This window comes from Cherax quadricarinatus, chromosome 20 (assembly GCF_038502225.1).
Source record: "Cherax quadricarinatus isolate ZL_2023a chromosome 20, ASM3850222v1, whole genome shotgun sequence".
Classification (NCBI taxonomy): Eukaryota; Metazoa; Arthropoda; class Malacostraca; order Decapoda; family Parastacidae; genus Cherax; species Cherax quadricarinatus.
In genome coordinates this window covers 7394873-7418285 of record NC_091311.1, presented here as the reverse complement: position 1 = coordinate 7418285, position 23413 = coordinate 7394873, and the positions used below count along the sequence as shown (strand labels likewise).

At 43.6% G+C, this 23413-nt stretch overlaps 2 protein-coding genes across 2 annotated transcripts in view; one reads left to right on the top strand and one right to left on the bottom strand.

The window, feature by feature from the left end:
• Nucleotides 1–23413, top strand: part of LOC128699890 (low-density lipoprotein receptor-related protein 4) — an 846819-nt gene that overhangs the window by 351741 nt on the left and 471665 nt on the right. The gene's annotated exons all lie outside the window — the stretch shown is intronic.
• The window catches only part of LOC138853007 (uncharacterized), a 49415-nt gene that overhangs the window by 7019 nt on the left and 18983 nt on the right, over nt 1–23413 (bottom strand). The window contains exons 2-3 of the mRNA XM_070087099.1: nt 6285–6403; nt 3402–3560 (exon numbers count right to left, since the gene is read on the bottom strand). Coding sequence (XP_069943200.1) covers nt 3402–3560; nt 6285–6403 — 278 coding nt within the window. The remainder of the gene's footprint in view (nt 1–3401; nt 3561–6284; nt 6404–23413) is intronic.

Below are 23413 nucleotides of genomic sequence, written 5' to 3'. Positions count from 1 at the left end.
CGCTATTAAAAATAGAGAAAATGCTTGTCTTGCAGTGCAAGGACTGGGTTTAGGATGCAAGAGTGTTCCAACGAACCTCCTGGGAATCCTACAGTAATGGTGAACCAACTTGGTAACGTAGAGATTTTTGAGAAAATTTCCAAGAAAATCAATTAACTAACAGAGAGAGAGAGAGAGAGAGAGAGAGAGAGAGAGAGAGAGAGAGAGAGAGAGAGAGAGAGAGAGAGAGAGAGAGAGAGAGAGAGAGAGAGAGAGAGAGAGAGAGAGAGAGAGAGAGCGAGAGAGAGTAGAAGCAAGAGACAAGAGAGGAAAGATATGCAAGATGCAGGAATTGCCGCAGTAGCACAGTGAAGGTATGACCCACCACACAGTGGCACAGTGAAGGTATGACCCACCACACAGTGGCACAGTGAAGGTATGACCCACCACACAGTGGCACAGTGAAGGTATGACCCACCACACAGTGACACAGTGAAGGTATGACCCACCACACAGTGGCACAGTGAAGGTATGACCCACCACACAGTGGCACAGTGAAGGTATGACCCACCACACAGTGGCACAGTGAACGTATGACCCACCACACAGTGGCACAGTGAAGGTATGACCCACCACACAGTGGCACAGTGAAGGTATGACCCACCACACAGTGGCACAGTGAAGGTATGACCCACCACACAGTGGCACAGTGAAGGTATGACCCACCACACAGTGGCACAGTGAAGGTATGACCCACCACACAGTAGCACAGTGAAGGTATGACCCACCACACAGTGGCACAGTGAAGGTATGACCCACCACACAGTAGCACAGTGAAGGTATGACCCACCACACAGTGGCACAGTGAAGGTATGACCCACCACACAGTAGCACAGTGAAGGTATGACCCACCACACAGTGGCACAGTGAAGGTATGACCCACCACACAGTGGCACAGTGAAGGTATGACCCACCACACAGTACCACAGTGAAGGTATGACCCACCACACAGTGGCACAGTGAAGGTATGACCCACCACACAGTAGCACAGTGAAGGTATGACCCACCACACAGTGGCACAGTGAAGGTATGACCCACCACACAGTGGCACAGTGAAGGTATGACCCACCACACAGTAGCACAGTGAAGGTATGACCCACCACACAGTGGCACAGTGAAGGTATGACCCACCACACAGTAGCACAGTGAAGGTATGACCCACCACACAGTAGCACAGTGAAGGTATGACCCACCACACAGTGGCACAGTGAAGGTATGACCCACCACACAGTACCACAATGAAGGTATGAACCACCACACAGTGGCACAATGAAGGTATGACCCACCACACAGTGGCACAATGAAGGTATGACCCACCACACAGTGGCACAGTGAAGGTATGACCCACCACACAGTGGCACAGTGAACGTATGAACCACCACACAGTGGCACAGTGAAGGTATGAACCACCACACAGTGGCACAATGAAGGTATGACCCACCACACAGTGGCACAGTGAAGGTATGACCCACCACACAGTGGCACAGTGAAGGTATGAACCACCACACAGTGGCACAGTGAAGGTATGAACCACCACACAGTGGCACAATGAAGGTATGACCCACCACACAGTGGCACAGTGAAGGTATGACCCACCACACAGTGGCACAGTGAAGGTATGACCCACCACACAGTGGCACAGTGAAGGTATGACCCACCACACAGTGGCACAGTGAAGGTATGACCCACCACACAGTGACACAGTGAAGGTATGACACACCACACAGTGGCACAGTGAAGGTATGACCCACCACACAGTGGCACAGTGAAGGTATGACCCACCACACAGTGGCACAGTGAAGGTATGACCCACCACACAGTGGCACAGTGAAGGTATGACCCACCACACAGTGGCACAGTGAAGGTATGACCCACCACACAGTGGCACAGTGAAGGTATGACCCACCACACAGTAGCACAGTGAAGGTATGACCCACCACACAGTGGCACAGTGAAGGTATGACCCACCACACAGTAGCACAGTGAAGGTATGACCCACCACACAGTGGCACAGTGAAGGTATGACCCACCACACAGTAGCACAGTGAAGGTATGACCCACCACACAGTGGCACAGTGAAGGTATGACCCACCACACAGTGGCACAGTGAAGGTATGACCCACCACACAGTACCACAGTGAAGGTATGACCCACCACACAGTGGCACAGTGAAGGTATGACCCACCACACAGTAGCACAGTGAAGGTATGACCCACCACACAGTGGCACAGTGAAGGTATGACCCACCACACAGTGGCACAGTGAAGGTATGACCCACCACACAGTAGCACAGTGAAGGTATGACCCACCACACAGTGGCACAGTGAAGGTATGACCCACCACACAGTAGCACAGTGAAGGTATGACCCACCACACAGTAGCACAGTGAAGGTATGACCCACCACACAGTGGCACAGTGAAGGTATGACCCACCACACAGTAGCACAATGAAGGTATGAACCACCACACAGTGGCACAATGAAGGTATGACCCACCACACAGTGGCACAATGAAGGTATGACCCACCACACAGTGGCACAGTGAAGGTATGACCCACCACACAGTGGCACAGTGAACGTATGAACCACCACACAGTGGCACAGTGAAGGTATGAACCACCACACAGTGGCACAATGAAGGTATGACCCACCACACAGTGGCACAGTGAAGGTATGACCCACCACACAGTGGCACAGTGAAGGTATGAACCACCACACAGTGGCACAGTGAAGGTATGAACCACCACACAGTGGCACAATGAAGGTATGACCCACCACACAGTGGCACAGTGAAGGTATGACCCACCACACAGTGGCACAGTGAAGGTATGACCCACCACACAGTGGCACAGTGAAGGTATGACCCACCACACAGTGGCACAGTGAACGTATGAACCACCACACAGTGGCACAGTGAACGTATGAACCACCACACAGTGGCACAATGAAGGTATGACCCACCACACAGTGGCACAGTGAACGTATGAACCACCACACAGTGGCACAATGAAGGTATGACCCACCACACAGTGGCACAATGAAGGTATGACCCACCACACAGTGGCACAATGAAGGTATGACCCACCACACAGTGCCACAGTGAAGATATGATCCACCACAGTGGCACAGTGAAGGTATGACCCACCACACAGTGGCACAGTGAAGGTATGACCCACCACACAGTAGCACAGTGAAGGTATGACCCACCACACAGTGGCACAGTGAAGGTATGACCCACCACACAGTGGCACAGTGAAGGTATGACCCACCACACATTGCCACAGTGAAGGCAGCATATGGAGAGAGGAAGAGTATACAGGTCATGGAGGCCGGGGTTCCCAAGGGGTCTTACTAGTTACTGACCTGGTGATAACTGTGTCTGACGGAGTGTGCTGGAGCCCAGGAGGGAGCGACAGTAATTTAGCACATTCAACATGTTCTGTTGCATGTTGAACACGTTCAGCAGCTGCGCGCACAGGTACGTCCTGGTGTAACATCGTATTTCTGTTCTGCAAAGTTGCTCTGAAATGAGAGAAAGCAAACTTTAAAACAATTTTTCGACCCGCCATGTACCATTATCGAGTAACCTGATAATGGGTCATGTCCAACTGATTCGTCATTTAAATTTTCCTCTCTAAACTGTGGGTTAGTTGCGAGTTGTTCCAGATTTGCTATGGTGACTTTCAGGGTTTTTCTTGAAAATTGATGTGAAGGCTTCGGACTGGCGTAATTCTTTTCTTAAAGCCTGACTTTTGTGATATATACTTGCTCTGAAGCGTCATTTAGAGTCAAGTGCATTTAACTGCAACATTGCAAGCTTCTGATGTGTTGATTACAATAGGAAAGGCCTAGCGTTATTATTTAACTTCCTTTGTCGTTGTTTCGTATATATAATGTCCGAAAATGAAATTTGTTAGCAGCTTCCTTGATTCATTTCTCCTTAACAGTGACTTTTGTTCCTTGTTTGTGGAAATTTATGAAGTACTTTGAGAAAGACTTACCAAGTGTGGGCTAGTAGGCCTGCTGCAGTGTTCCTCCTTCCTAACGTTCTTATGTTTAATTAATCTTCTAGCCAACACAGATGAACAAGAGTGCACACACCAGGTGCACAACTGCGGCCCTAGATATTACGGTATTTAAAAGCTTCAGCTCAAAGGCAGACAATACAACGTAGAATAATTGTGTGGTGATGTATGTGGCTGACAGTTGTCACAGCGCCTTCTAGGTGGTCAACTAGGTTATTTTCGAATGTTTTAAAATATGCTTGAAAGTGACAGTGTGAAGTACAAAGCTTAAAACATGTGAAGCACAAAGCTTAAAACATGTGAAGCACAAAGCTTAAAACATGTGAAGCACAAAGTTTAAAACATGTGAGGCACAAAGCTTAAAACATGTGAAGCACAAAGCTTAAAACATGTGAAGCACAAAGTTTAAAACACGTGAAGAACAAAATTTAAAACATGTGAAGCACAAAGCTTAAAACATTTGAAGCACAAAGCTTAAAACATGTGAAGCACAGAGCTTAAAACATGTGAAGCACAAAGCTTAAAACATGTGAATCGCTAAGCTTAAAATAGTCCACGACACGTTGGGATTCGTTTTAAAGGCTTTTAAAGAAATGTTTAATAGGGTAAGTGTGCATGTAACTTCTCCACCACCGGTCAGTTATACTTTGATCCCTAAAACAGGGTATATAGTACACACTCAGTGTACACAGTGTACACTGTGTAACACTTGGGTTTCTTTACTGTGCAAACGTTTCGCCAGTCAGTTGCTTCCTCGGTCCAGTACAGAAAAGAATGCTTGAAGATCAGGAGTTTTAGGTAATCAGTCTCTGAGTGTAGAATCGATGTAATCAGTCCATTAACGTTGATAATAATACAACATATGCTCGATGAAGTTCTTATATACTGCAGACAGGTGAGGTGAAGCAGTCGAAGGTGGTGTCACCTTAGACAAATACACAGGTGGAAGTACGTCATGTCTGTAGGTTAGGTCAGTGTAGAGTTCCTTGTATCAAGATCCCAAGATGACAGGAATACAGATAAATGGTTCAGATAACCGACAACTTGATACTACTACTACTACTACTACTACTACTGCTACTACTACTACTACTACTAATAATAATAATAATTATAATAATAATAATAATAATAATAATAATAATAATAATAATAATATCTTTATTTCTACCAGTACATGTACAAGGTATACAGACCATAGCTGACATCAGTGACATACTACTATACAGAAAGCCGCTTGTTATGCTAAGCATTTCAGGCAAATTAGGTCAGTTTTGTCTCAGGATGCGACCTACACCAGTCATCTAACACCCAGGTACCCATTTTACTGTTGGGGAACATAGAAACAATGTTTCTACCCTCACCGGGAATCAAACCCATGTGTTGCACATGTGTCTAAGTCATCATCCTGTCGGTACTCTGAATCATTTATCTACACTGGAAAACATGCACTACACAGTCTATATCCTACACTTCAGAAGTGAACAGAAAAGGTGGCGATATTAAACAGTGTTTCTCTCTATATTGCTTAATGACATTGAACTAAAAAGACAGAATTGTAACACGTTTCCCTCAGAATTTATCGAGCAGAATTTAATATCTACAGTATTTATATTCACTAAAATAAGAGTTATTAATGCATAATTATTTCGATAAACTTCCCTCTGAGAGCAAGTGTCCGGCTTCTTGTATTATCTCAGGTGTGAGACTAAATATAATATAGTCTATATTGTATATTGATAACTACTGACACATTATCAGATGTACTAAAAACACATCACTGAAAACTTGGCAATGTGATATAAATATCTCAGGTACTGAGATCTGCAAAAATGTTGTGACTTCGCCTAGTGAGTCGTCCAGTACGGCCTCAGAGGTGAAAAAGATTAAATTGCATCCGGAGTTAACACATATGAAGGTAACAGGAGATCAGAGGGATGCTCTTAGCAAGAGCGTTCCTCTGAACGAATCTGCTGAGATCTCTTACTCGTGTCTGAAATATTGCAAGCTCGTGATGTGTTAATTGCAACATGAAGGACCTAGGGCTATCGTTCAACTCCCTCTGTGGTTGTTTTGCATATGAAGGTAAATGATAGGTGCCCTCTTCACTAGCTGCGTATTCTCTCCTTCCCTCCCTCTACTCTGTGAACAGTTACACAATTAATCTTCATTACTCGCTACAAGTACCTCTTTCTCCGCCCATGATGATTACACAACTTACGGGAGAATGCTTCCATCCAGCCTCCATCCGTCACTACTATCAAGGCTCCCACTACCAGCAGGCTCGCCAACACCCTCATTACGCGTGACAGCTGGAGCAAGCCGGAGGTCTGTCTTATCCTTAGAGAAGAGAGGAAGAGAAACAACGTTTGTGGTTATAAAATGCGTCATGACTGCTGCTGCATATTTGCTTCACCAAATAAAGAGGACTGTCCTCTGAGGTCTTGCAGATTATGTTAAACTAAAACCCGAGAATTTATTCTTTTTCAAACTTATTTGTAAATACAACTCCATTAACTCTAAGTTTCAGAACCTGCCTCGTTTTCGAGATCAAAACATTTCAACAAAGTGTTTGTATTAAGTGGAATTTTGCGTCAAACTATGGCAAGTGTAAGAGAAACAGAAGAGTGTGTCCACCCTTCAACAGTCACTGTACTCTTACCAAGTATACTTTTAAATAACCTTGTCAGACACATATTTCTACATCATCTGTCCTCCACAATAACACACCAACGCCTTTATTTTCTTGTTTTTTTGTGTTTTTTTTTTGGCCTTGGGTAAATGTGAAGGACAAGGTGACGTGCTTCCGTTCTGTCTCCTTGTCGCTGTGTGTAGACGAGGACTGTGAATCACTCCACCCACCCCTCACCCGTGGCATTCACACGCACTTAACAAGATTGTACTTTATCGTGCGTCACGGGAGGTGAATGAGAGAGGTAATGCGTGTCACGCACGGTAGAGCTGGTCAAGACTGTGCTACCCTGGCGTGTTCAGCTACACATTCACTGTTAGTAACAGTGCTCAGAGTTCACAGTCCCGCACCGCTGCTCCCTTTGATTTTTGTCACTGGTTCACCTCAAAGATTTAATGCAGCAGTACGACCTTGGCACTCCGACACACACACACATACACACACACACACACACACACACACACACACACACACACACACACACACACACACACACACACACACACACACACACACACACATACACACACACACACACACACACACACACACACACACACACACATACACACACACACACACACACACACACACACACACACACACACACACACACACACACACACACACACACACACACACACACACACACATACACACACACACACACACACACACACACACACACACACACACACACACACACACACACACACACACACACACACACACACACACACACACACACACACACACACACACACACACACACACACACACACACACACACACACACACTCACACACACACACACACACACTCACACACACACTGTATATACCACTAACTATGATCTTCATGTCACTGGAAACAGGAGCACAACCCAAAAGAAAACAACGATATTCTGGCAAGAGAACAGACCAGAGGTGCTGAATTACTAACCTGAATCTTTAGCATGTATTATGTCCAATGTAATTAGGTATTCTTGAAGGGATACCTTTTAGAAGCGGCCTAATTTTTTCCACCCTCCAACTATTTATTTGATTTCGCTGATAACTCGAGAACGTCTCATCCACCCGTGTATAATTTTTTCAACTCCTGTGCACGGTAACCAGGGCAAAATTCTTGGAAAAATTAGCATGTTCATGGATTCTATGACCAGAGATGTTGAACCCTTTCCAGCATCCTGGAATGGTTCAGATAACTTTCAAAATCCTCAGTACTGGAGCTTCAAACGTTCACAAAAAGAGCCAAAAAAAAATTCTGCACCTGTGGAGAGTGAACTTCAAAGGTGTAGGAACAGATCTGACGATTTAATTTATAAAATACTTCGACTTTTTATTCCCATTAGACCACGTTAAGTAAATTTCAGATCACCTGTTCCAAAGGCCTTTAGTATTTAATGGCTGCTGCCTTTTATGGCCAGGATAGTACCTGTTAAGTTGAAGAATTGAGAAACTTATGCATCATATGGAAATCTTTATTGAAGAAATATTTCGCCACACAGTGGCTTCATCAGTCCTATGCAAAGCAGGAAGGCATAAGGAGAGGAGAAGTTTGAGGTAATCAGTCCCTCAGCCTGGAGTCGATGTGTTCAGTTCAAAGAATTCTTCAACACTTGTCCAACCTTTGGACGAAGACCTACTTCGACTAGTGGATGGTACCACTATGAACCCGCCTCCTCCTGCTTCACCTCACCTGACTATAGTATATAAGCCACGTCTACGGCCCTATGCTGTACATTCTACAAGATTGATGGACTGAACACATCGACTCCAGGCTGAGGGACTGATTACGTCAAACTCCTCTCCTTACACCCTTCTGCTTTGTATAAGACTGATGAAGTCACTGTTTGGCGAAACCGTTCATCACAGCTGTTAAGTTAGAATATGATAATGTCATACAATATCAACAAGTTGATAAGTAAGACACATGTGCTGCAGTTAGGTATCTTTATTCCTGAACGTTTCGCCTACACAGTAGGTTTCTTCAGTCGAATACAGAGGGACTGACCACCTCAAAATTCCTTCTTCAAGGATGGTGGACTCATTACATCGTCTTTCCATCTTTATTGCTTCTGCTGCCTCTGTACTCGACTGAAGAAGCGTACTCTGTAGGCGAAACGTTCTGGAATAAAGATACCTAAATGTCGCACATATGTTTTACTTATCACATATTAATTTCCATTATCGTGCGAGCACGTTTGTTTAAGCTGTATCAGTGGTAAACAGTACCGACGAAAGAGATAAAAGTAGACACATGTGCAACACCTGTGTATCTACACATGTGCAACACCTGTGTATCTACACATGTGCAACACCTGGGTATCTACACATGTGCAACACCTGGGTATCTTTATTTTGTAGATGTTTCACCAAACAGTGAAGTCATCGGTACAGAGACATACAGGGAAGACTGTAAAACAGGAGGTAAATCACTTCCTCAGTCTCTCAGAACTGTGTACAGAAGTCAATAGAAGATGAGGTTATCAGTCCCTCAGCCTGGGTGCAGGTGCTGTAGTCTCGTTAAAAGTGGAGCACAGGCAGGAAGATGGGAGTTCATATACTGGAGTGGGCCCCACCTACCAGCGACAGTGCCTTCACCTGCTGCACCCCCATCCAGATTCAACGAGGCTCAACACCTGCTCCCAGGCTGAGGGACTGATACCCTCATCTACTGAATTCTATATATAATTCTGAGAGACTGAGGAACTGATTACCTACTTTTCTAGTCTTCTCTGTATTGTACTGACACTGTCACTGTTAGATTCAACATCTGTAAAATAAAGATACACAGATGTTGCACATGTGTAGATGACCAGGTGTTGCACATGTGTCTAATTCATCAAATTTGTTGCTGTAGCAAATTAGTAAAAAAAAGTCAGAATCGCTATGATCTTTGTCGTAGCTGGAGAATGACTCTTCTGACCGGCTTCAAACTTGAACCACTGGTGTGGGTTCCCGGACACAAGGTTCAAGCTGACACTGGGTGACATAAGTCCTAATTAGTAAATTTTATTGAACGAACAGTAATGTTCATTTATTTACTCAATAACTAAAAAAAAATGATTCTTCTAACTGGTTTTAAAATATTGTTGACGATATATTGTATAATAAATTCATTTCTTGTAGGCGCAGATTTGATATTTTTACTAAATAAAACAGTTCAGGAAAACATTTGAATAAAAACATTCAGATTAATTACTAAAGAATTCACTGCCTGATCGGCTTCAAACTTTTTTACTATTGATTGGCTTTACTTAATCATGGCTTGTCACACTGTGTTAATTTTAGTTTTTTTCCAGTTAATTAAGCAAATTGTTTCCCTTGTAATAACTCGTGAATGTTTCTTCCGATCAGCTTCAAACCTTAATTAAATCTTAACAAGAAAGAGTGAAACCACTTTGTCTTGTGTACCGAAACTGGAGAAAATCGGACGGTAAACAACAGAGTTACAGATTTTGCCCGACGGCCCCCTTAAACTTTAAAATTCCATAAATCCGCTGATTTTCATTTGTTTTCAGCTTATTTTTCGCGCTCGAATTCTATTCAAAATTCTCTACAATCCTGTAAAAAATATTTGATTTTGATATTTTGAAAAAACAAATTTGCTATAACTGGAAAAAATGACAAATTGGCAACCCACAAAATTAATATAAAAAATACTTCTTAACGAGGAGAAACTTTCCTGTTTTTCTGAATATTTCCGTTTGTTGTATCACGAATCTTTGTGATAAAACTGGGATTTTCAGATTGTTTTAACTTAATATCCCAGCAAGTGCAAATTTATGAGTTTTGGGAAGATGAAAGAAGACCGGTGACGGAGTATAGATCGGGGAAACAGAGGCTGCTAATCTTAAACGAGAGAACAGAGCGCGAGGTAAACAAAGTATGGATCATATCGTCGTAAGAGTATGTCAACAGAATCGAGGTAACTGGTATAAAATACCGACACAATGGAAAAATAAATACAAATCCAGTATAATGCGATCCTCTACTGGCAACGTTTCGCCCACACAGTGGGCTTTATCTGGTCACAAACAGATCTACCTGAGTATGGAGTCCAGGAGTATATATGGTGTAGAAAGTAAGGTGGAGAATGTAGATGAATGGTTCAGAGAACCGACACGTTGATAAATTCGACACAATTTATCAATTTGTCTAATTTATCAAAGTGGAGAATGTTGGGTAGGTCCCTTACTGGTCCTTCTCAAACACAACCTACCCAACATGCTCCACCTGACTCTCCGCACTATATATACTCACGTACTCTTTACCTAGGTAGATCTGTTTGTGACTTGATTAAGTCTACTGTGTGGGAGAGACGTAGTCAATAAAGGATTACACTATACTTCATTTGTGTTTATGTTTCCAAGTCGACAAATACCCAATGGTATTTGAGCTTCAAGATCACTTAATAACAGATACCGTTAATCTCAAACAAACGAAAACCAACACCTGCTTGCAACACACATATTGTCAGACATATTTATCAACTAGATAGGTGAGCAATATCTGGATATCTTCATAGACTTTTTGCCATCCAGTGGCTTCATCAGTCCAAGACTGTGGAAGTATATGCAAAAGTCGAGGTAATCAGTCCCTCAACCTTCGGGTAGGTGATGAATACTTGTAACTGTAGACTGTTTAAAGCATCCAAGAATTTATTTTGCTTTAATCGGTCCACCTGTTTAAATAGACAAGTTTAGTGAAGATTAGTAGTGGTGTACTTAGGATTCTTAAAGAATGCAAGATTGAACTTAATGAGCCGCCGACTCGTCTTCCCAATATATGACTGTAAACGGGCATCGTGCCTCACTGGTCGGAGATTGACTAATGCCATCTCTAAACACAGGAGACTAGTCCTCTCGATCACATTACCTTACAGTCAGACTGATGTAAGAACATAAGAAAGGAGCACTAACCCACAAGGTTTTAGCTTCAATTACGCTACTCGGGAGTTTGTTCCACTCATGCAAAACTCTGTTACCAAACCAATGCTGTTCTATATCCTTTCTAACCCTTAATAGTGGAAAATTAATTAGACTCCATTATTTCACAATATAATTAGAATCTACCTTGACTGATCATGATTTGATTAATGTTTAATAACATAGATCCATAAAAGGACCGATCAAGCCTGACAAATATACTGACTTTCTTTAGTAAGTCATTTAAAATAGAGAACAATGATAAAATATAATAAAGTGGAAATACGTTGATGAGTTAGACACATGTGAAGCGGAAGAGTATCTTTACTGTTGAAATCATTCCAACAACCTTGGAGAAATAATTTGAGGTGGTCAGTCCCTCAGCTTGGAGAAAAGTTCAGCTCTATGTTCTGGAACAATGTGTCTTACTTAACAGCTTGTTCGGTATTTTACACCATTATCAACATGAAAATAAGCAGCAGCAGCAGCAGCACGTGATTTAGGAGGAAACGATCTCTCCTGGATTGAGGCATGGCTCACCAAATATGCAACAATAAGGTGCAGTCAGAAGGAGGACTAGTCACGAGTGGCGTTCCACAAGGATCAGCTTCGGGCCCATTATTGTTCATCATAAATAATGACCTTGATGAGGGAATAAAATGAGATATGACTAAATTCGCTGAAGACAAAAACAGACCGAACCACAGGTTTGGAGGAGGACGCCACTGAAGTTCCTGGAGATTTGGAGAAGTAGCCCGATAAGTTATAGAAACAAGTCAGTGTGTAAAGCGCAAAGTCTTAATGAAGAATGAGACACTTGTTCATCATTTGGGAATCTTTATCGAGGAAACGTTTCGCCAGCCAACAGTTTCCTAGATGTTGCACAAGTGTCTCATTGTTCAACTCTTATGTTTTCTAAACCGTTACGTCACAACGTCCTGATCCTCGGGAATGAAAACAACAGAGGTGCTTCTAAACTTATGAACTCGATCATTCTGACTGTAAATGTCGGTATCAATGTACCTTCTACCTACAAGGAAGGTGTAATAGCAGCGTACAAGATTAAAATATTTTGATGTAACTGAAAGGAAAATTGGACCATTAATTGGCTACGTTTCTCTCACGTCACAAGCAGATCTACCTGGGTAGAGTACATGAGTATAGTGTTAAGAGTCAGGTGGAGAATGTTGAGTAAGTTGTATTAGAGACGGACTTGCAGCTCCGTCTCAGAGTTATGCAGAAGATCATCAGGAAGAGACTGGTGGAGCACCTAGAAAGGAATGAGCTTATACACGATAACCAGCACGGTTTCAGAAAGGGTAAATCCTGTGTCACAAACCTACTGGAGTTTACGACAAGGTGAGGATAGTAAGACAGGAGAGAGAGGGACGGGTATTTTGTATTTCCTCACAGTTCCACACAAGAGGTTAGTGCAAAAGCTAGAGGAGCAGGCAGGAATAACAGAAAGTTACTGAAATGGATCAGAGAAAGCATGTCAGGAAGGAAGCAGCTATTGATGGTACGTGACGGGGTGTCAGAGTGGGCACCTGTGAATAGCGGGGTTCCACAAGGGTCAGTCCTAGGACTAGTGCTGTTTCTGGTATATGTGAATGACTACGGAAGGGATAGATTCAAAGGTGTCCCTGTTTGCAGACGATGTGAAGCTAATGCGGAGAATTCAAGTGGATGATCATCAGGTAGAACTAGAAAAAGATCTGGACAGGCTGCCAGCCTGGTCCAACAACTGGCTCTTAGAGTTAACCGCACCAAGTGCAAAATCATGAAGATTGGGAAGGTCACAGAAGACCGCAGACAGAGTGCAGGCTAGGGGGTCAAAGACTGCAAATCTTACTCAAGGAAAAGGATCTTGGTGTGAGTATAATACTGAGCATATCTCCTAAGGCACACATTAACCAAATAACTGCTGTAACATATCGGCGCCTGGCAAACCTAAGAATAGCGTTTCGACACCTTAGCAAGGAATCGTTCAAGATTCTGTACACCGTGTACGTGAGACCCATATTGGAGTAAGCAGCACCAGTATGGAACCCACACCTGGTCAAGCACGTCAAGAAATTAGGGAAAGGGCAAAGGTTTGCAACAAGATTAGTCCCGGAGCTAACGGGTATGTCCTACGAGGAGAGGTTATGGAAATCGACCTGACGACACTGAAGAACAGGAGAGACAGGGGAAACATGATAACGCCATAAAATACTGAGAGGAATTGACAAGTTAGATAGAGACAAGATGTTTCAGAGATAGGACACAGCAACAAGGGATCACAACTGGAAGGTGAAAATTCAGATGAGTCACAGGGATGTTATGAAGTATTTCTTTAGTTATAGAGTTGTCAGGAAGTGGAATAATCTAGAGAGTGATGTAGTAGAAGCAGGATCCATACATAGCTGTAAGAAGAGGTATGATAGAGTTCCTGGACTTAGTAACGACTAGCAAAGAGGCAGGGCCAGGAGCTACGAATCGACTTCTGCAACCACAAATAGATGAGTACAAATAGGTGAGTACACACACACAAAAACACACACACACAGATTGCAAGAGAGTATCATGTAACAGAATCTACCGTTAAGGCAATCAGAAAAACATCAACAGGTGTGCTTAGATCGGGACAGAACAAGAAAGGAGTGGGAATAACTGAGAAAATACAAAGACGCCAGAGACAGGAAGGAGAACCGAAAGTTAGTCTTCAAGTTTGATGAAACATGAAGCACACCCACACACAGATTAGGGAAGGGCATTGAAGACCACCGATGGAGTATAGGCTGGGAACTGATGGCAAAGGCTGCAATCCTCATTCAGTGAAGGACTTCATGGTGAATAAAATGCTGAGCTTGTCACCTGAGGCGCATATCAACCTAATAGCGGCTGCAGAAAATGCGAATCTAGCAAGTCTAAGACTAGCTTTCAGAAATGTAAGTAAGGAGTCATTCAAGACACTGTATACGGTGTACATCAGGCCCATGTTTGAGTACACAGCACCAATATGGAGCTCACACCTGGTCAAGCATGGTAAGAAACTGGAGAAAATGTAGAGGTCTGCAGCGAAATTTGTCCCGGAGCTAAGGGAAAGGGGGGATGTTAAATGAGAGGTTAAGAGAACTAAACCCGTTGACATATTGGTGAGTACATGTAGGTGAGTACACATACATACACACACACACACACACACACACACACACACACGCACACACACAACGACATACAAGATACTGCGGGGAATAGACAAGGTGGACAGAGATAGGATGTTCCAGAGAGGGGACACAGGGACAAGGGGTCACAACTGGAAGCTGAAGACTCAGACGAGTCACAGGGACGTTAGGAAGTATTTCTTCAGTCATAGAGTTGTCAGCAAGTGGAATAGCCTAGCAAGTGAAGTAGTGGAGGCAGGAACCATACATAGTTTTAAGAAGAGGTATGACAAAGCTCAGGAAGCAGAGAGAGAGAGGATCCAGTAGCGATCAGTGAAGAGGCGGGGCCAGGAGCTGAGTCTCGACCCCTGAAACCACAATTAGGTGAGTACAATTAGGTGAGTACACACACACAGCATGAGAATGGAAGAGAGGATAGATATGGAAAGCAGGAAGTGGGAGGTGCAAGTCAAAGCAGCAGAGGCTAGGATACAGAGTTTAGAAGAGGAACTGAAAAATCTGAAACAGCCTAAAGAACTAAAGAACATTTTGGGATTGACATCAGAGACAAATAAGGGGACTGTAGGGAAAGAAGGAGCAAAACTGCATGTAGAAGCTCTATCAGAGGAGACTGTAGTAAATGAAAGAGTTAAGCTATATGTGGAGGCCCTAACAGACCACAGCAGAGCCCAGGGAAAGCCGAGAAGGGAAAATGACAGGCCACTGAGCCCAAGTACAATAGCTAGTGAAACTGAAGAAAGGAAAGCTGCAATGGAGGAAATTAAATTGAATGAGTGGATACACAAGGATATGCAGTGGGAGAATGAAAGGGAGAGGTCAGTCTTTGTGTATGGGCTCCAGGAAGTTGAAGGGGAAACATATGAAGCAAGAAAACAAGGGGAATAAAAAGCAATTGAAAGCATCATAAAAGCAATAGGAGAAGACGACATGACCCAGCTGGAAAATTTTCGGAGAATAGGGGGGTTTGTAAAAAAAAGAACCTTGCCAGTGAAAGTGACTTTCAAGGCAGAATCGACTCGGAACAGGATCCTGCAGGAGAAAGCACGATTAAGGGACATGACGGCATACAGGAAGGTGTATCTCGACCGTGACAGAACACAAGAAGAAAGGCAGAAACTGAGAGAGAAGGTACAAAGGCGAAAAGAGGAAAGAGAGGGGATGGAGAAGACAGACAGGAGATCCCAGACACAGGAAGAAGATCAAATACAGCCTCCCTCAAAACTTCCTATAGAAGCCCCCAACCAGGTCAACCCCAGTGCAACCAAACACTCTAAACAAAAACACCCATGCCATATCCAATGCCCCCACCCACTGCATTACAAACTCCACCCCCACAGCAACCACCCATAGTTCCTTATCAGGTCTCCCACTTCCCCAACCCCAATATACCTCCCAGACCACAGTCTTAGAAAAGAAGTTGAAGGTGTGGTATACAAATGCAGATGGAATAACAAATAAGTATGAGGAGTGGCATGAAAGGATCAAGGAGACATCCCCAGACATAATAGCACTCACAGAAACAAAACTCACCAGAATAATAACAGATTCAATTTTTCCATCTGGATATCAAATCCTCAGGAAAGACGGAGGAGAGGGGGAGGAGGAGTTGCACTGCTCATTAAAAACCAGTGGGGTTTTGAGAAAATGGAAGGAATGGATGGCACGGGCGAAAGGGACTACTTAGTAGGAACAATCCAGTCTGAGGGACATAAGGTGATAATTGCAGTAATGTACAACCCACCACAGAACTGCAGGAGGTCAAGAGAAGAATACGATGAGAGCAACAGAGCAATGGTCGACACACTAGCCGAGGTGGCCAGGAGAGCACACATGGGGGGAGCAAAGTTACTAGTTATGGGTGATTTCAATCACAAGGAGATTGACTGGGAAAACCTGGAGCCCCATGGGGGTCCCAAAACATGGAGAGTCAAGATGATGGATGTGGTACTGGAAAACCTCATGCATCAACATGTTAGAGACACTACCAGAGAGAGAGGAGTGGATGAACCAGCAAGACTGGGCCTTGTATTCACCTTGAGTAGTTCGGACATCGAGGATATCATGTATGAAAGGCCCCTGGGAGCTAGTGATCATGTGGTTCTGTGCTTCGACTACATAGTTGAGCTTCAAGTGGAGAGAGTAGCAGGAATAGGTTGGGAAAAAACAAACTACAAAAGGGGGAACTACTCAGGCATGAGGAACTTCCTGCAAGACATTCAGTGGGAGAGGGAACTGACAGGAAAACCAGTACAAGAAATGATAGACTATGTGGCAACAAAATGCAAGGAGGCAGAGGAGAGGTTTGTTCCCAAGGGAAACAGAAAAAAATGGGAAGAACAGAACGAGTCCTTGGTTCACCCAAAGGTGTAGGGAGGCAAAAACTAGATGTACTAGAGAATGGAAAAGGTACAGAAGACAGAGAACTCAGGAAAATAAAGAGATTAGCCGAAGAGCCAGAAACGAATATGCACAGATAAGAAGGGAGGCTCAGCGACAATATGAAAATGACATAGCATCGAAAGTCAAGTCTGACCCGAAGCTGTTGTATAGCCGCATCAGGAGGAAAACAACAGTCAAGGACCAGGTAATTAGACTGAGGAAGGGTGATGGGGAGTTCACACAAGAAACGACCGAGAGGTATGTCATGAGCTCAACACGAGATTTAAAGAAGTATTTACAGTGGAAACCAGTAGGACTCCAGGAAAACAGAACAGGGGGGTACACCAGCAAGTGCTGGATGAGGTACATATAACCAAGGAGGAGGTGAAGAAGCTGCTATGCGAACTTGACACCTCAAAGGCGGTGGGACCAGACAACATCTCTCCGTGGGTCCTTAAAGAGGGAGCAGAGATATTGTGTGTGCCATTAACAAAGATCTTCAACACATCATTTGAAACTGAGCAACTCCCTGAGGTATGGAAGATGGCAAATGTAGTTCCAATTTTTAAAAAGGGAGGCAGACATGAGGCACTAAACTACAGACCTGTATCACTAACGTGTATAGTATGCAAAGTCATGGAGAAGATCATCAGGAGGAGAGTGGTGGAGCACCTGGAAAGAAACAAGTATATAATTGACAACCAGCACGGTTTCAGGGAAGGAAAAATCCTGTGTCACAAATCTACTGGAGTTTTATGACAAGGTGACAGAAGTAAGACAAGAGAGAGAGGGGTGGATCGACTGCATTTTTTTGGACTGCAAGAAGGCCTTCGACACAGTTCCTCACAAGAGGTTACTGCAAAAGCTAGAGGATCAGGCACACATAACAGGAAAGGCACTGCAGTGAATCAGAGAATACCTGACAGGGAGGCAACAACGAGTCATGGTACGTGACAAGGTGTCAGAGTGGGCGCCTGTGACAAGCGGGGTTCCACAGGGGTCAGTCCTAGAACATGTGCTGTTCTTGGTATATGTGAATGACATAACGGAAGGGATAGACTCAGAAGTGTCCTTATTTGCAGATGATGTGAAGTTAATGAGAAGAATCAAATCGGATGAGGATCAGGCAGGACTACAAAGAGACCCGGACAGGCTAAAAGCCTGGTCCAGCAACTGGCTCCTTGAGTTTAACCCTGCCAAATGCAAAGTCATGAAGATTGGGGAAGGGCAAAGAAGACCGCAGACACAATATAGTTTAGATGGCCAAAGACTGCAAACCTCACTCAAGGAAAAAGATCTGGGGGTGAGTATAACACCGAGCATATCTCCTGAGGCGCACATCAATCAGATAACTGCTGCAGCATACGGGCGCCTGGCAAACCTACGGATAGCGTTCCGATACCTCAGTAAGGATTCGTTCAAGACTCTGTATACCATTTACGTCAGGCCCATACTGGAGTATGCAGCACCAGTTTGGAATCCACACCTAGTCAAGCACGTCAAGAAATTAGAGAAAGTGCAAAGGTTTGCAACAAGACTAGTCCCAGAGCTAAGGGGATTGTCCTACGAAGAAAGGTTGAGGGAAATCGGTCTGACGACACTGGAGGCCAGGAGGGTCAAGGGAGACATGATAACGACATATAAAATACTGCGCGGAATAGACAAGGTGGACAAAGACGGGATGTTCCAGAGAAGGGACACAAACACAAGAGGTCACAATTGGAAGTTGAAGACTCAGATGAATCAAAGGGATGTTAGGAAGTATTTCTTCAGTCATAGAGAAGTCAGGCCGTGGAATAGCCTAGAAAGTGACGTAGTGGAGGCGGGAACCATACATAGTTTTAAGGCGAGGTATGATAAAGCTCATTGAGCAGGGAGAGAGAGGACCTAGTAGCATTCAGCGAAGAGGCGGGGCCAGGAGCTATGAATCGACCCCTGCAACCACAAATAGGTGAGTACAAATAGGTGAGTACATACACACACACACACACACACACACACACACATGATAACGAGAGGAATTGACAAGGTGGACAAAGACAGAATGTTCCAGAGATGGGACGCAGCAACAAGGGGTCACAGTTGGAAGTTGAAGACACAGATGAATCATAGGGATGTTAGGAAATATTTTTTTAGCCACAGAGTAGTCGGGAAGTGGAATAGCTTGGGAAGCGATGTGGTGGAGGCAGGATCAATACATAGCTTTAAGCAGAGGTATGATAAAGCTCACGGTTCAGGGAGAGTGACCTAGCAGCGACCAGTGAAGAGGCGGGGTCAGGAGCTAGGACTCGACCCCTGCAACCTCACCTAGGCGAGTACAACTAGGTGAGTACACACACACACACACACACACACACACACACACACACACACACACACACACACACACACACACACACACACACACACACACACACACACACACACACATTTTGGACTGCAAGAAGGCCTTCGACACAGTTCCTCACAAGAGGGTACTGCAAAAGCTAGAGGACCAGGCACACATAACAGGAAAGACACTGCAATGGATCAGAGAATATCTGACAGGGAGGCAACAACGAGTCATGGTACGCGACGAGGTGTCAGAGTGGGCGCCTGTGACAAGCGGGGTTCCACAGGGGTCAGTCCTAGGACCTGTGCTGTTCTTGATATACGTGAACGACATAACGGAAGGGATAGACTCAGAAGTGTCCTTGTTTGCAGATGATGTGAAGTTAATGAGAAGAATCAAATCGGACGAGGATCAGGCAGGACTACAAAGAGACCTGGACAGGCTACAAGCCTGGTCCAGTAACTGGCTCCTTGAATTTAACCCTGCCAAATGCAAAGTCATGAAGATTGGGGAAGGGCAAAGAAGACCGCAGACACAATATAGTTTAGATGGCCAAAGACTGCAAACCTCACTCAAGGAAAAGGATCTGGGGGTGAGTATAACACCGAGCATATCTCCTGAGGCGCACATCAATCAGATAACTGCTGCAGCATACGGGCGCCTGGCAAACCTACGGATAGCGTTCCGATACCTCAGTAAGGATTCGTTTAAGACTCTGTATACCATCTACGTCAGGCCCATACTGTAGTATGCAGCACCAGTTTGGAATCCACACCTAGTCAAGCACGTCAAGAAATTAGAGAAAGTGCAAAGGTTTGCAACAAGACTAGTCCCAGAGCTACGGGGATTGTCCTATGAAGAAAGGTTGAGGGAAATCAACCTGACGACACTGGAGGCCAGGAGGGTCAGGGGAGACATGATAACGACATATAAAATACTGCGCGGAATAGACGAGGTGGACAAAGACGGGATGTGCCAGAGATGGGACACAGACACAAGAGGTCACAATTGGAAGTTGAAGACTCAGATGAATCAAAGGGATGTTAGGAAGTATTTCTTCAGTCATAGAGTAGTCAGGCCATGGAATAGCCTAGAAAGTGATGTGGTGGAGGCAGGAACCATACATAGTTTTAAGGCGAGGTATGATAGAGCTCATGGGGCAGGGAGAGAGAGGACCTAGTAGCAATCAGCGAAGAGGCGGGGCCAGGAGCTGTGACTCGACTCCTGCAACCACAAATAGGTGAGTACAAATAGGTGAGTACACACACACACACTGTGACTCGACCCCTGCAACAACAACTAGGTGAGTATACACAACATTTGCCAGAAGATGTTAATTACATTATGTCAGTATTAATGGCCGACCTAGTATACATATATTAACCAGTAAGATTACAGTGAGAAAATAGAGAAACTCCACGATAACTGTACTAAACAAAAGTGCGTTAGGATAGTAGCTGCTAGTTTTCATACCTGGTAGATGTAAATGGTCCAAATCGGACCGAAACGTCGTCGTAAACTCCTCTCCCCTATGTGCGGGTTATTTGTGTATGGTAGATGTAAAGTAATTAAAATAGGATTGGGAGTGAGAAGACAGGACATGGAACACAGCTTGAGAGATTCTGATTCTCTAAACAACATATAAAGAAACAGATCCGAGTGTAGACATTACACCGAGTATATCATCAGAAGTACACATCAAATGTTTCTCTTGAGAAGCACAGGCAAAACTAGCTAACCTAATACTAGTACTAGGTTAACTAGGTAATACTAGTACTAGGTTAACTAGGTAATACTAGTACTAGGTTAACTAGGTAATACTTGTACTAGGTTAACTAGGTAATACTTGTACTAGGTTAACTAGGTAATACTAGTACTAGGTTAACTAGGTAATACTAGTACTAGGTTAACTAGGTAATACTTGTACTAGGTTAACTAGGTAATACTTGTACTAGGTTAACTAGGTAATACCAGCAGGTTTCAGCAAAGCGGCGCCAGCAGAAAGCCTCATCGATAGTTCCATCAGATTTTAAGAAAGTGAAGTACAAGGAGACATAAGAAACTAATACTAATTATACTTGAAGAGTAGACCAGAGGGATATAATCACGATATACAAAATACGCAGGGACTTAGAGTTGACAATAATAGGCTATTTGAGAAGAAGTTAATAACTTTGATGAATCTCGAGTTAGAAGGACCTTTTCTAGCTCACTGTGTGGTAAGTTTATTTAGGCTCAGGTACACATAAGTACACTTATCTTACATACAGTAGATTACATAGGATACCTTAAGAAAAGGTCAGACAAAGTGACGTATTTCCATTTGAGTTCGTGCACTATTATTTAAAGGTTTAAAGTTAAAACAACTAAGTAACTCAAGTGTGTAAAAATCATCTACGATAAAAACAGATACACTAGAAATAAAGCAAACTGAGTTATTTACCTGTTAGTTACCTGTACCAGGAGTCACTCTCCTTCCTTACTGTTGCTTTATTAATTAGGTACGTAGAACAAACATTGTAGTACATAGTTTTTTAAGTAAGTGTAATTAGGTTTTGAAGAACACAAAATGCTAAATCAAGTCAATATAAGCTAAGAGGCTGAGCCAGGAGCTGTAACTCAACCCATGCAGGTACAACTTGGCAGTTACACACTCGGGTAACAGAGAAAACAACAGCAGAACACATGAAGACTCTGATAGCTGCTGAGATATTCTGAGTCGAGCATAACAACGGATCTGTGATTGTCAAGGTCGTCAACACTGAGTAAATTCTGAATGACTTCACTCTTTATAATCTTTGCCCTTGATGTTTAGTCCCCTTTGATGTCTAACTCCTTGATGTCTATCTCATTGATGTCTAGTCCCCTTGATAACTGACCCCTTGATATGTCTCATTGATGTCTATCCCCTTGATGTCTAACCCCTTTATGTTTACTCCTTTGATGTCTAGCCCCTTGATATCGAGCCCCCTTGATAACTAATTCTTTGATGTCTAATCCCTTGATGTCTAGCTCATTGATGTCTAGCCCCTTGATGTGTACTTCGTTGATGTCTAGTTCCTTGATATCTAGCCTCTTGATAACTAGCTCCTAATATCTAGTCCCTTGATGTCTAGTCCCTTGATGTCTAGCCCCTTGATGTCTAACCCTTTGATGTCCATCTCTTTGATTTATAGCTGCTGATGTCTAGCCCCTTCATATATAGCCCCCTAACATCTAGCCCCTGATGTCTAGTCTCTTGATGTCTAGCCCCATGATGCCTAGCTAGTTGGGGTCTAGTATCTTGATGTCTAGTTCCTTGATGTCTAGTCCCTGATATCTGGCTAGTTGAATTCTAGCCCTTGATGTTTAATTCCTAGATGTCTAGTTCCTTGATTTCTTTCCCCTTGATATCTAGCCCCCTGATGTCTAGTCCCCTTGATGTCTAGCGCCTTGACGTCTAGCCCACATGGTATCTAGCCCCATGATCTCTGCTTCTAGTGTGACAAGTCTTATGCTTTTGTCACGTATTCTCATGTACAGTTACTATGTGGCAGCGACTTTATAATTCAGTACACTCAGCCAGCCCTCCACTCTATACTTACGTACATATATATACGTGTATATATATATGTCGTGCCGAATAGGCAGAACTTGCGATCTTGGCTTAAATAGCAACGCTCATCTTGCCATATAGGACAAGTGAAAATTTGTGTATGCAATAATTTCGCCAAAATCATTCTGAACCTAACGAAAAAAATATATTTCATTGTGTTTTTTTAGTGTTAAATTACTGTATACGTATCTAAAATATGTTTAGTTGGATTAGGCTAAAATAAATTGCTCTTGTTATAATAAGGTTAGGTAAGTT